General features: G+C 50.9%; 1 protein-coding gene and 1 pseudogene across 3 annotated transcripts in view; one reads left to right on the top strand and one right to left on the bottom strand.

Moving 5' to 3' along the window:
* The window catches only part of SMIM10L3 (small integral membrane protein 10 like 3), a gene marked incomplete at its 5' end in the record, with an annotated part of 95518 nt that extends 88170 nt beyond the window's left edge, over positions 1 to 7348 (bottom strand). For both annotated transcript variants that reach the window (XM_080676356.1, XM_080676357.1), the window contains one exon: positions 7163 to 7348. In XM_080676356.1, the coding sequence (XP_080532482.1) occupies positions 7163 to 7348 (186 nt within the window). The remainder of the gene's footprint in view (positions 1 to 7162) is intronic.
* LOC308252182 (ubiquitin-ribosomal protein eS31 fusion protein-like) lies at positions 54 to 5417 on the top strand (annotated as a pseudogene). The gene is made up of 2 exons: positions 54 to 693; positions 4930 to 5417. The product of its transcript is annotated as a ubiquitin-ribosomal protein eS31 fusion protein-like (transcript).
* Positions 7349 to 14268: the final 6920 nt, after the last annotated feature.

Here is a 14268-nt window from a genome sequence, read left to right as displayed (position 1 = left end):
TGGAGCGGGCGAGGCGCACAGAAAACAAGACCGTCTGGTGTGTCCAGGTCCTCAGTGCGGCCATGAGAAGTCACCTTCCACAAACGCCCTCCCGCGAGAGGCAGCTGGCCGCTGCGACAGCAGCCTGACCCAATTAGGCAGCGGCTGCCCTCCTGGACTGCGCCCCGTCCCTTCCCTGACCTGAGCTATTAATGGCCTCCGGAACCTGACGGTCTGGATACTAAAAATACCCTGCCCTCGAAGCTTCTGACCTCCAGCTGGCAAGGCTGCTCCCTAAGGGCCCGGAGGAGACCGGGCCACGGGCCGGGGCCGCTCAGCCGGGTGGTGACGGCGGGCTCGGAGCAGGGTCCTGCCTATGCTGGCGCGCAAACACGGCAAGACCACCCCTGCCTCCTCGGCTTTGAGATGTGACCCCGTTCACCTTAACACCTGGCACTCGTGACTAATGATCAGACAGGGTGTGGCTGAAACCGATCCCTCCAACTGCTCCCCAGCTTCGGGGCGCAGCAGGAGGGACTCCGTCCTCTCTACAGCAAGCTGAATCCTGACCACAGGAAACACCACAGGACGAGTTCCTGCCACTCACTCGTCACTCAGCACGTCCCCCTCACGCCGGCCCTCAGTGAGCCAGCCAGCTGCGCAGCTCCATGAGCCACCACCCCGTTTCCTCGTCCCATCACCTGGGTGCCAAAGGTACGTGGCTCACACATCCCCGAGGCCGGCTGACCCTGCTGGGGACTCCGGGCCACGCCCTTTCCTCAGAACGTGGAGGACTCAATGCGTGAAAAAGCACCAGCATCTTTCCTGACGGGCACCCCAGAGCATCCAATAAACAGCAGCGATTATGGCCATCCAGAGTGTTAGGGAGCGAGTGACAAATGCTGCCGAGGGGATCTGTAAAGCAGGGACATGGAAGTGTCCACCTTTTCGTGGGTAACTGGCCATTTACAGCCATTAACAGCTCGGGTTAGGGAAGGGAAGGTGAGAACTGTCTTTTCAAATCCTTTGCCAGCGTTTGAATTGGGCTGTTTTTATTGTTGTTGAGCTGAGGTCTTTCTGTAGCTGGACATTAATCATTATCAGACATAGGGTTTGCCAATACTTCTTCCCGTTCTGTGAGTTGTCTTTTTCACTCTCTTATAGTGTTCTTTGATGCACCAACCGTTTTAATTTTAATTAAGCCTAATTTTTTGTTGTTGTTGTTGCTTCTGCTTTTGGCAAGAAATCACTGCCAAACTCAATATCATGATTTTCCCCTGTGTTTTCTTCCCGAACAGTTTTACAGTTTTGGTTCTTAAGGTTAGGTCTTTAATCCATTTTGAGTAAATTTTTATATAAGGTATAATAAGGTTAGGGCCCACCTTCATTTTATTTTTTTAATATGAAAAAAATAAAAGCTTTAAACTTGTTTTCCTTTTTTGAAAAAATATTTTTTTTTTATTGATTTAAGAAAGGAAGGGAGAGGGAGAGAGATAGAAACATCAATGATGAGAGAGAATCATTAATCAGCTGCCGCCTGCACACCCCACACTAGGGATCGAGCCCACAACCCGGGCACGTGCCCTGACCGGGAATGGAACCGTGACCTCCTAGTTCATAAGTAGACGCTCCAACCCTGGGCCACGCTGGCTGGGTTACACGTACTTTACTTTACATGTGGTGGGTACATTTCAACATAGCAATATCCATCTAGCTCATACACTTCAATATCCGCCTGCACCTGTAACTTTAAAAACCTGCCCTGACCGGGTAGCTCAGTTGGTTAGTGCTGTCTCAGCACACCAAAGTTGCGGGTTCAATCCCGGGTCATGGCTCATACCAGAATCAACCAATGAATGCACAAGTAAGTGGAACAACAAATCCATGTTTCTCTCTTTCCAAAATCAACTTAAAAAATCCAAACTCGTCCAGCTGGCGTGGCTCAGTGGTTGAACGTCCACCTATGAACCAGGAGGTCAGGGTTCGATTCCTGGTCAGGGCACATGCCTGGTTGCAGGCTCAATCCCCAGTGTGGGGCGTGAAGGCGGCAGCCGATCAACAATTCTTTATCACTGATGTTTCTCTCTCTCTCTCCCACTTCCTTCCTCTCTGAAATCAATAAAAATATATTTAAAAAATAAATAAACTTGAGTCAAGGATACAGGTGTCCACTGCAGCCCTCTTTCAAATTTTACTAGGTTGAAAGTGTTTTAGCTTATGAACCGTGATTAAAGCATTCGGTTGACAGAGAAGATTCCATAGTATTTCTATGCTTCCTGTATGTTTGGCATTTATCATCCCAAAGTATATAATTGTTCGCTACCTCAGAAGCCAGAACAAACTATGTTTAACTGAGCTCCTGCTTTTGACTTGGTGGATGAAGCTTCTGCAAAGCTTATAAGCTTTTATAATGTTTTCTTAATGGTCTATTATCCCCCCCCCCTCCCCGTTCTCTTCTAGAAACCTGATGTAAATCGAGCCACAAAATAAAATTCATGTCAAACTGCAACTGATCCTGGGACTAGGGTTTTGGAATCTTTACTAATTTTTGAAGTTGTTCAGTCCTAAGGTCATTTCATCGGAGTGGAAGCCCAAGTCCTTTCGATGCCTGTAAGACACCACGTGAGCTTCCCCTAAACTTCAGTCTGAATCTCCTGGCACCTTCTTCTTTAAAAAACATATTTGTATTGATTTCAGAGAGAAAGGGAGAGGGAGAGAGAGGGAGAAACATCATTGATCGGCCGCCTCCTGCACACCCCCCTACTGGAGATTGAACCCACAACCCAGGCATGTGCCCTGACCGGGATTCGAACTGTGACCTCCTGGTTCATATGTCGACACTAAACCACTGAGCCACACTATGCGGGCTCCTGCCACCTTCTTCCTCAATGACCAGCTTCCTACTGTTCCGGAACACACGAGGCGTGCGCCAGCTATAGGGCCTTCTCTGTGCAAAGCTCAGCACTCTTCTAACCGAGACATTTCTGAGGCTAAAAGCCCTCACCTCCTTCCAAGTTTTGCTCAAATGCCATCTTATCAATGAGGTCCCCTCTGACTGCTTCCCCATCCTTACCTGCCTTCCTGAACTCTTTTCCTGATTGGAATGAATGAAGGTGGTTTTCAAGTGATAGGTGAACGTTGAAACATATGGAGTATGGATTGAGACAGTCATTCAGAAAAAGAAGACTATGAAGAGCAGTTAGAAACGGAATGAGAAGAGGGAGGGGCCGAAGGAAGGCTCTCAGGCCTGGTCAGCACAGGGCAGGGTGGCATCGTAGGAAGACAAGCACAATTGACAACGCAGTTTGACAGCTACCGTCAACCTGCACGTGCCTTCTGCTCTCCAACTGTTCTTTTTTTTTTTTTTTTTATTCCCTCCCTTTTAGTAGTTGTAAGAATCTGGGTGAGCTGGGGCTGACACCTGATTCTTCCTCAGGCCACATAACTGAGGCGTCCGCAGGGCTTATCCATTACATTAGGCTCTCAGTGCAGTTCCCTACCTTCTTTTACTACACTTAGCAGTTCAGATGAATTCTGTGTTTTTACTGCCAGGTATTTCAGTTCTGTACAAACAAGTAGGAGGCTAATGGCTCTTGATTAAGGCTTGCTTACACACAGTATTTTAAGATCATAACCCTTCTCGGTTTATAAGACCTTCTGCAGCTGTTTTCTCATTTAATCATCTCTCACAGTAAAGAGTTGTCAACCTCCTTAAAATGTGCTGCCGCCCTCCAAATGCGGTGGGGGCTCTAAGTAAACAGGGGGAAGTGGAGTCCTTTATTCCTTACTGCTGGCAAAACAGATCCCCGCGCCCGGGCGGTGGAGGGGACGGGGACGGTGTTCTGAGTAAAAGGAAAGGGGTGAGCCAGGCTGACCCCTTTACCCAGATCCTATTTTCTGCTGCACTTCCCTTTAGCAGAGGCCAGAACAGTTAAACCCTCAATTCAGGGACGTTAGTGATTTTCCACAAATGAACAGAAACCCTAACCCTGCAGGGGAATTTAAAGTAGCAGAGGTAAATATTACAGTAAAAAAGAGACACCCCGCTCCCACCGTCCCCCTCCACATGCGACACGGCTGCTGCTGCGCTTGATCAAGCCGAGATCAAACCTAAAATCCCCACGCTGTTCTTCCCTTCCCTGAGGTCCCTGGTGACCACCTTGTGGGCCCCCCACCCCCACTCACCCCTGACCCGACTGCAAGGGCCCACGGTGGACTCGTAGAGCATTCAGCTCCCATGATGCACTAAAGCTGTGCTGCACCTGGGCTATTACGTGGCATCAAGTCCACCAAGGGACCTGCGATGGGCTTTGGGGACTGGTGCGCCTAGCTCTCCTGACGGTCCACACCGCTGGCACAGAGCCAATTCCCTCCTTCGAAAGGCACTCACCCTCAGTCATTAGCGTGTAGGTCCCTAGTTATGAAATCTGTATTGGAATAACCTTTGCAGGTTATTTCACTGCCTTACAAACAATGGGATATGTGGATTCCTTAATCCCTTATTGCACATGAAACAAACAAGCCTGCAGCGCTCTTGCAATGAAGAGAGCAGGTGCAAGATCACATCAATGGGGTTGGTGACCACAAAGGTCCGCTCCGAGATGAGAACTGAAGAGGGGAAATGTACCAGCACTCAGACAGCCAGGGCAGAGCACTCAAGGTGGCAAAAAACGGCGAATGGCCCTAACCAGTTTGGCTCTGTGCCGTGGTCGGCAAACTGCGGCTCGCGGGCCACATGCGGCTCTTTGGCACCTTGAGTGTGGCTCTTCCACAAAATACCACGGCCTGGGCGAGTCTCTTGTGAAGAAGTGGCATTAGAAGAAGGTTCAGTTTTAAAAATTTGGCTCTCGGAGTGTGTGCTTCTCGTCCGCTCCCCGGCCAGCGGCCTACCAGCCTTCTCCTTCTTGTGTCCCCAGATGTAACCGGTCTCTTTCTTCTCCCCCACCTCAGGTAAAGTCGCCGCCAAGATGCAGATTTTCGTGAAAACCCTCACGGGGAAGACCATCACTCTCGAGGTTGAACCCTCGGATACGACAGAAAATGTAAAGGCCAAGATCTAGGAGAAGGAAGGAATTCCTCCTGATCAGCAAAGACTGATCTTTGCTGGCAAGCAACTGGAAGACGGGCGTACTTTGTCTGACGACAGCATTCAAAAGGAGTCCACGCTTCATCTTGTGTTGAGACTGCGTGGTGGAGCCAAGAAAAGGAAGAAGAAGTCTTACACCGCTCCCAAGAAGAACAAGCATAAGAGAAAGAAGGTGAAGCTGGCTGTCCTGAAATACTACAAAGTGGGTGAGAATGGCAAAATCAGTGGCCTTCGTCGAGAGTGCCCTTCAGATGAATGTGGTGCTGGCGTTTTTATGGCCAGCCACTTGGACAGACATTATTGTGGCAAATGTTGTCTGACCTATTGCTTCAACAAACCAGAAGACAAGTAATTGTATTTGGGTTAATAAAAGACATGAACTAAAATAAATAGATAGATAGATAGGTAGATAAATAAATTTGGCTCTAGATAGATAGATAGATAGATAGATAAATAAATAAATTTGGCTCTCCAAAGAAATTTCAATCGTTGTACTGTTGATATTTGGCTCTGTTGACTAATGAGTTTGCCAACCACTCACTGGCTCAGTGGATAGAGCGTCAGCCTGCGGACTGAAGGGTCCCAGGTTCGATCCCGGTCAAGGGCATGTACCTTGGTTGCGGGTACATCCCCAGTAGGGAGTGTGCAGGAGGATGTTTCTAACTCTCTATCCCTCTCCCTTCCACTCTGTAAAAAATCAATAAAATCTATTTAAAAAAAAACAAAACTGCAAATGTCCTGGGGCAGGACGGGCTTGGTGCAGGCAGATGGTAGATCGGTAGGTCAGAAAGTGAAAAAGAATAGGAAGCAAGAAACAAGCTAGATGATCGTCTAGAACAGTGGTCGGCAAACTCATTTGTCAACAGAGCCAAATATCCACAGGACAACGATGGAAATTTCTTTTGAGAGCCAAATTTTTTAAACTGAAACTTCTTCTAACGCCACTTCTTCAAAAGAGACTCGCCCAGGCCGTGGTATTTTGTGGAAGAGCCACACTCAAGGGGACAAAGAGCCGCATGTGGCTCGCGAGCCGCAGTTTGCCGACCACGGGTCTAGAAAGAGGAAGTCAGGTCTGCATTCTGTGTGCAATGCGAAGTTCTGTTTTGGTTCTGTTTCTGTGAAGAATGACATGACCTTCCACCTGCAGGAAAACAGATGGGAGGCTGAGCGATGGCCAGGTGAGTGGCCATGGTGGCCTGGACGAGGCAAGAGGTCCTACATATACGTGCACAAAAGAGAAAGGTGACTTTTTAATGGCACAAAACTAATTCTCAACATTATGTACTAAGTTTTCTTTTACGGTCCCGTATAACCACACACTTAGAAAGGAATAATTCTCAATCTGACGACTTTCCGTTCCACTAGAAAAAGGCATCTGTGATTCAAGGGATGTAGAAATGTGTCATTTATAACACAGGTGATCTCCAGGGTGCCCTGTGTGTGTGTGTGTGTGTGTGTGTGTGTGTCTGCCATTTCACCTCTGACTTGTTGCTGGCCTCTGAACCTTCAGCGTCTCTACCTCTTCCACCTCCTTCTCCCTCATCCTCACCCTCACCCCACTCCCACCTCGCGGCCAGGGCCAATGAGATGCATCTATCAGAACATTCGTTAACATTCATTCACCCGTTTTCAATTTCAAGGGTAATCTTCTCCAAAGCTTCTTAAGTTTGGGAACTACAACAGTCAACCATTAAAGCCACCCCCCCACCCCACCCCCAACCAAATTTGTCACTTTCTGGGCAAAATTTCCTCTTCAGGGCCAGGACTTCCCAGCCCGTGCCAGCAGCATCCCCCACCCCGCTCCCCCCACCCCGCCCCCCGCCTCTCCGCGGACCCGCGCCCCGGCAGCAGGCCCTTAGCCAAGGCAGCGCTCCAGCCCCCGCCCCCCCGCCCCCGGCCTTGTTTGCAGAACGGGGATAACAATACCCGCCGCGGGGTTTTCTCCCGCGGGGCTGCAGGAGAAATGCACGGGGCTTGGCAAACACTCAGCATCCAGACTGGCAGCCGCGGCAGCATCTTTGTGGCCCCGGACGAGGTGGGCGGACCCGCGCGCGGGGAGGGTCGGGGGAGAGGGGCCGGCGGGCGCGGCTCACCCACCTGCAGGCGGACGTTGAGCATCATGGAAGCCACGATGTAGAGGTAGGGGAAGTTGATGCGCAGCCGCCAGGCCAGGTCGAAGAAGATGAGCAGCGTGCGGGTCAGCCCCTTGCAGAAGACCCCATAGGAGCGGGCGGCGGCCGAGCGCGAGAGGCGGACAGCCAGGCCCGACAGAGCCGCCGCCATATAGACCCGCGCCCGCCGCCGGCCCGCCGCGCACTGCCCGGCCGCGAACCCGAGCTGCCCGGCGCTCTGAAGCCCGCCGCCCGCCCTCCAACAGGCCCCGCGTCGCCCCCGGGCCTCCGCCCCGGCCGCTGGCCCGCGCTCTGCGCGCTGAGGGAGCGAGGGAGGCGGCGGCGAGGCGGCCGGCGGGCGGGCCGCGGGGAGGGGAGTCCGCGCGTCACCCTGTGGGAAGCGCCACGGGGAGACACCGCCCGCTCCGGGCCCGGCCGCCCCGCCTGACGTCACAATGGCCTGCCGCGCCTGCGCGCCACGACCCCGCCCCAGACCCCGCCCCCGTCACCTTCCTGCAGGTGAGACGCGCATGCGTGGGCGGTGTCTCCGGGAGGACGGCTGGTGTGCTGGCTGTGGCCGCCCCCTACTGGTGAGCCAGAAAATAAAAACAAAGGGAGGCGAGGAAGAGTGAGCTGGAACCCGAGAGGCACTCAACTCTGAACGCACTCAGTGCCCCGTATGCTTAAAATACCGTTAGAACCCGAGACCGGTTTGGCTCGGTGGGTAGAGCGTCGGCCTGCGGACTGAAGGTCCCAGGTTCGATCCCGGTCAATAAAGTATATTTTTAAAAAAAACACAACCATTAGAAGAGCCCTGTCCGGTGTTGCTCAGTGGATAGAGCGTCAGCCTGCAGACTGAAGGGTCCCAGGTTCCATTCCGGTCAAGGGCATGTACCTTGGTTGTGGGCACATCCCCAGTAGGGGGCGTGCAGGAGGCAGCTGATCGATGTTTCTCTCTCATCGATGTTTCTAACTCTCTATCCCTCTCCCTCTCTGTAAAAAAAAAAATCAATAAAATATGTTTTTTAAAAAAAACATTAGAAGAGTAAATTTTATGTTATGTGTCTTAACATAATTATAAAAAGCCAACAAAGCGAAGCTTCTGGGGGCCAACGGACAGCACATTTGCCCCCTGTAGAACGCTTGTGGTCCCAGCCATTCCTGTTCAGTGTCCACTTATATAAAGTTTGATTTTTTAAATCATTTTTTATATTAGTTAAAGCCCCTGATGTGAAAAGTAAAAATATTGAAACTTCCGAAACTTCTGCTGGTCTGGGTCTTTGGGGAGGGGGTTGACAGTGAGTGTTTACATTCCTACTCAAGCATATAGGTTCCTATCAGAGGTTTGTGTGGTGCGAAGGTAGACACCTTCCTTCTAGTTTCAGACAAAGTATTTTATGTCATTACTTCTGCCTATCAAGGAGCAAGTCTGGGCATTTGTTACAGGAGGGACAAAAGAGTTTCACTGATAATGAAATGCAAGCCTTAAGTTCTTTAAGGTAGCAAGAACAGAAAGCAGGTGTGAAAATGGATCTAAATGTAAAAATCCTTTGCCCCAAAATAAGATTGCAATAATTTTTAAAAGTCCTTTTAAAATTCTCTACCGTGAAATGAATTCACATTCAAAATCATTTTCTTAAAATCTTTTTTTATTCATCTATAATCTACTTAGCATTATTGTTCCTCTTTTTTCTTTTCATGTATATTTTTATTGATTTCAGAGAGGAAGGGAGTGGGAGAGAGATAGAAACATCAATGATGAGAGAAAATCATTGATCAGCTGCCTCCTGCACACCCCCTACTGGGGATCGAGCCTGCAACCCGGGCATGTGCCCCTGACTGGAATCGAACCGGGGACCCTTCAGTCCTCAGGCCTATCCTCTATTCATTGGGCCAAACCGGCTAGGGCTATTGTTTTTCTTTAGATGTCTACTGTATAAAAGAATTGTCCTCTTTAATGCTCAGTCATTCTATATTTCCTATCCATTGTATTCCAGGTCAAGACCATCTTAAATAAATATTTTAGAGTTTTTAGCCTTGGACTAGTTTTATTATTAAAAAAAAAACTAGAGGCCCAGTGCACAGATTCATGCACCAGTGGGGTCCCTCGGCTTGGCCTGCGGGGATTGGGTCAAAACCAGCAGTCCAACACCACCTGCCACTCCTGCCTGCTGCTCCCGCTCATCCTGGCCCCGCTGAGCCTGCTGGGGGCTTGCACCCAGTCAGTCCCTGTTGGGAGAGGATTGCGCCGCTGCAGTGGTGCTCGCCAGCCATGAGCCCTGTGTCTGGCGCCCATCAGTCAGCTGAGCACACTGACCACCAGGGGACAGCTCCTGCATTGAGTGTCTGCCCCCTGGTGGTCAGTGCATGTCATAGCAACCGGTTGTTCAGTCATCTGGTCGTCTAGTCCTTGGGCTTTTATATATATAGACTAGAGGCACAGTGCACGAAATTCATGCACGGGGGGGTGTCCCTCAGCCCAACCTGCACACTCTCCAATCTGGGACCTGTCGAGGGATGTCCGACTGCCCGTTTAGGCCCGATCCTGCCAGGATCGGGCCTAAACGGGCAGTCGGACATCCCTCTCACAATCCAGGACTGCTGGCTCCCAACTGCTCACCTGCCTGCCTTCCCAATTGCCCCTAACCGCTTCTGCCTGCCAGCCTGATCGCCACCTAACCACTCCCCTGCCAGCCTGATTGATGCCTAACTGCTCTCCTGCCAGCCTGTTTGCCCCTAACTGCCCTCCCCTGCAGGCCTAGTCACCCCTAACTGCCCTCCCCTGCAGGCCTGGTCTTCCCCAACTGCTCTCCCCTGCAGGCCTGGGTCCCCCCCAACTGCCCTCCCCTGCAGGCCTAGTCACCCCTAACTGCCCTCCCCTGCAGGCCTGGTCTTCCCCAACTGCTCTCCCCTGCAGGCCTGGGTCCCCCCCAACTGCCCTCCCCTGCAGGCCTGGTCACTTCTAACTGCCCTCCCCTGCAGCCCTGGTCCCCCCCCCAACTGCTTTTCCCTGCAGGCCTGGGTCCCCCCCAACTGCCCTTCCCTGCAGGCCTGGTCGCCCCAACTGCTCTCCCCTGCAGGCCTGGGTCCCCCCCAACTGCCCTTCCCTGCAGGCCTGGTTACCCCAACTTCCCTCCTCTGCTGGCTTGTTCACCCCTAACTGCCCTCTCCTACTGGCCTGATCACCCACAACTGCCCTCCCTTGCAGGCCTGGTCCCTCTCAACTGCCCTCCCCTGCTGGCCATCTTGTGGTGGCCATCTTGTGTCCACATGGGGGCAGGATCTTTGACCACATGGGGGCAGCCATCTTGTGTGTTGGAGTGATGGTCAATCTGCATATTACTCTTTTATTAGATAAGATAGAGGCCTGGTGCATGGGTGGGGGCCAGCTGGTTTGCCCTGAAGGGTGTCCTGGATCAGGGTGGGGGTTCCCTTGGGGCATGGGGCAACCTGGGCGAGGGGCCTGTGGTGGTTTGCAGGCTGGCCACGCCCCCTGGCAACCCAAGCAGAGGCCCTGGTATCTGCAGTTTATTTATCTTCTACAATTGAAACTTTGTAGCGTGGAGCAGAGCCAAGCCTTCTGCTTGCTCCATGGCGGCAGCCATTTCTGTTGGGATTTATGTATCTTCTATAATTAAAACTTTGTAGCCTTAAGCGAGGCCTGGGCCGCCCAGGGTGTGCGGAAAGCTTGGCTTCCTCCATCGCCGTGGGCAACCCTAGCCTCCTGCTCTTTCCAGCTCCGTGGCTGCTGCCATTTCTGTTTGGGTTTATGAATCTTCTATCATTGAAACTTTGTAGCCTTGAGTGGAGGCCTAGGCCGGCAAGGACAGGCGGAAAGCTTGGCTTCCTCCATTGCCTGGGAAACCCAAGCCTCCCTCCTGCTCTCTGTGGCCGTAGCCATCTTGGTTGGGTTTATTTGCATATTCGCTCCCTGATTGGCTGGTGGGCGTGGCTTTTGGGCATGGCTGGTGGGTGTGGCGGAGTGATGGTTAATTTGCATATTGCTCTTTTATTAGATAGGAGGATGTTTTTCAAAGTATTTGCGCAAACCTTTAGTTTCCCTTATTTTTCAGCCTTATATTTTCCCACATGTGTTGTTGACTGAGAAGCTCACTTCCCTTTTCTTGTAAGCTATTTTGCCTTTCAGGGCACAGTGGATACTGTCTTTGAGGACCCCAGAGCACATGCTGCTGAACTATTTATTATTTTTTTGAGCTACCCTTCCAACAAAGCAAAATGAAAACTTCTTTATACAGTTTTTAAAAAAATATACATTTTTATTGATTTCAGAGAGGAAGGGAGAGGGAGAGAGACAGAAACATCAATGATGAGAAAGAATCACCGATCAGCTGCCTCCTGCACGCCCCACACTGGGGACTGGCGGCAACCCAGGCACGTGCCCTGACCGGGAATCAAACCCCAACCTCATGGTTCAAAGGTCGATACTCAACCACTGAGCCACACCAGCTGGGCCTTTATACAGTTTTTAGGAAAATAATTGAAACATTTTAATGGCTAGAGTCTTCAAGGAAAAATTTGCCCCAATCAATCTAACAATGACCAAACAGGTTTGGAAGTCAGCTGAATTTATTCTGAAGCCTGTAAAGATTTTTACAGGTGGAGAATTGGCTGTCCTATTTATTAGAATTATGCTCAAAGACCAGATGGGCTGTGGCGATTTGAGGGGGGTGTGTGTGTGTGTGTGTGTGTGTGTGTGTGTGTGTGTGTTCCCTGGCTACTCATTCCTTTGTCTCTAAATGCCATTGAGGCCCTGAGGCATTTTTAACAAGCCATTTAAGTGCCATAAACAATGACAAACAAAATTCCACAAAACTAAACTGAGCAAGGTGAGAAGCTTGTTGTAATTAGACATAATGAGAGATCAAAGAGATGACAAAGGAAAGCGAACAAGACTTCCGGCTTAATATATACCTGTCAAGGTTAACTAGTTCCAAGCTATCGGGTAGGCTGGTGAATCAGTCTAGTGCTTCGCATAACATTTAACTCAGCCCCTCAACTTTCTGGCATCTCTGAGAAGACCTTCTGCTAATTATAATTTGAAAAACTAACTGGCAGAACTAATTATAAGTCAGTGTGAAAAGTATTTTCCTACAGGGTGGAGAAAAGAGGTTGAGGCAAATAGGGAAATTTATTCACCTTTGACCAACAGGATCCAGGAGATTTACCTACAATCGTCCCTCCTGTGATCAGAACAGCAAAATGAATGAATGAATGAATGAATGAATGAATGAATGAAAAGCCTTTTTCCTTTCAGGTTAACTTGGTAAGAAAAACACAGGGGAGCCAGGTTCCGGTTCATCAGCTTCCCAGCTGGTTCTGTAAATGAGGCCCAAGACCCCATCCTACAGAGTTTCTGTGAGAAATAAAGCAGAGCCGGTCCGCACAGCATCCCGCACAGTCCTAGGTAGAGAGAAGGCGCCCAGGAAGTGGTCGCTGTTTTCCTAAGCGGAGCCCTCGAGCCCTTCGAATGCACGTTTAGTGGAACCATTAATCACCATTGTAATTAGTAATCTTTCACTAGGACCACAGGCAACCCAAAGAATGAGACAACCTGATTATGCTGCTGGAAGAGAGGATGGACACAGTGATGCCAAATGTTGCTCAGAAATTATTTCTGTTCCTTTGCTCATTCCCGTGGAGGCTCGGAAGGGTGGGGTGGATTTAAACAGGTGAGCTCAGTTTCTATTCTGAGAAAATGCAAGTTTCCAGTCTCCCACTCAAGGGCTCTTTCCAGGCACCTGGCGCATTATTTCAACAGATCAAGGTCAATGGGAGTCATTGACACATTTACTAGTGTGGGGTTGTTCTTAGTGAAAGGAGTAAGGGGACAAAAAGTATGTATTGAAAGACACTGTTTAGTATATATATATATATATATATATATATATATATATATATATGCACACATACATACACATACACACATATATAGACACATACATATACATGCAAATATATATATACTAGTAGCCCGGTGCACGAAATTCGTGCATGGGAGGGGTGTCCCTCAGCCTGGCCTGCACCCTCTCCAATCTGGGACCCCTCGGGGGAAGTACGACTGCTGGTTTAGGCCCGATCCCTGTGGGGCCTAAACTGGCAGTCGGACATCCCTCTCACAATCCGGGACAGCTGGCTCCTAACCACTCACCTGAATGCCTGTCTGATCGCACCTAACCACTCTGCCTGCCGGCCTGCTCGCACCCAACTGCCCCCACCTGCCGGCCTGCTCGCCCCAACTGCTCCCCCCTTGCTGGCCTGCTCGCCCCCAACTGCCCCCCACTTCCAGCCTGCTCCCCCCCAACTGCCCTTCCCTCCTGGCCTGATGGCCCCCAACTGCCCCCCACTTCCGGCCTGCTCGCCCCCAACTGCCCTCCCCTCCTGGCCTGATCGCCCCTAAATGCCTCTGCCTCAGCCCCGCCACCATGGCTTTGTTGGGAAGGACGTCTGGAAGGTCTCCCGGTCTAATTAGCATATTGTCCTTTTATTAGTATAGACTAGAGGCCCGGTGCACCAAATTTGTGCACGGCGGGGGTTGGTCCCTCAGCCTGACCTGCATCCTCTCCAATCTGGGAGCCCTCAGGGAATGTCCTACTGACAGCTTAGGCCCGCTCCCCAGGGTTCTCTGCTCTCTGCGGGGCCTGCCTGCTCCACACCACGGCAATGGGCAAGCAGGCCCTGCTGGGTGCTGTCGGCGGGCCGCGCTTGCCTGCTCACAGGTCGCCGCAGCTACAGCCAAGCAGGCCCTGCTATCTGCTGTCAAGCTGCGCGGCCGCCCTCGCCTCCTGGGGCAGCAATGGTCCCAGGAGGCTGCAGGCTTGGCACCCATCCCTGGGACCCAGGCTACTTCAGCCGCTTGGCGCCTGTGTATGCAAATTAACCCACCATATTTGTTAGGTTAATTTGCATACTCACTCCTGATTGGCTGGTGGGTGTCACAGAGGTACAGTCCATTTGCATCTTTCTCTTCTATTAGTGTAGATTTCTAGGGTCGTGGGGGTCTTTTGTTTGTTTATTCTTTAAATAAAAGGATAAACCATAAATTTGTTTTAAAGTGGTTACATGTAGTGAGGG

This window comes from Plecotus auritus (genome assembly GCF_963455305.1).
Source record: "Plecotus auritus genome assembly, chromosome: 6".
Lineage (NCBI taxonomy): Eukaryota > Metazoa > Chordata > Mammalia > Chiroptera > Vespertilionidae > Plecotus > Plecotus auritus.
The sequence above is the reverse complement of the archived record's forward strand: the minus strand, read 5'-3'. Positions and strand labels throughout refer to the sequence as shown.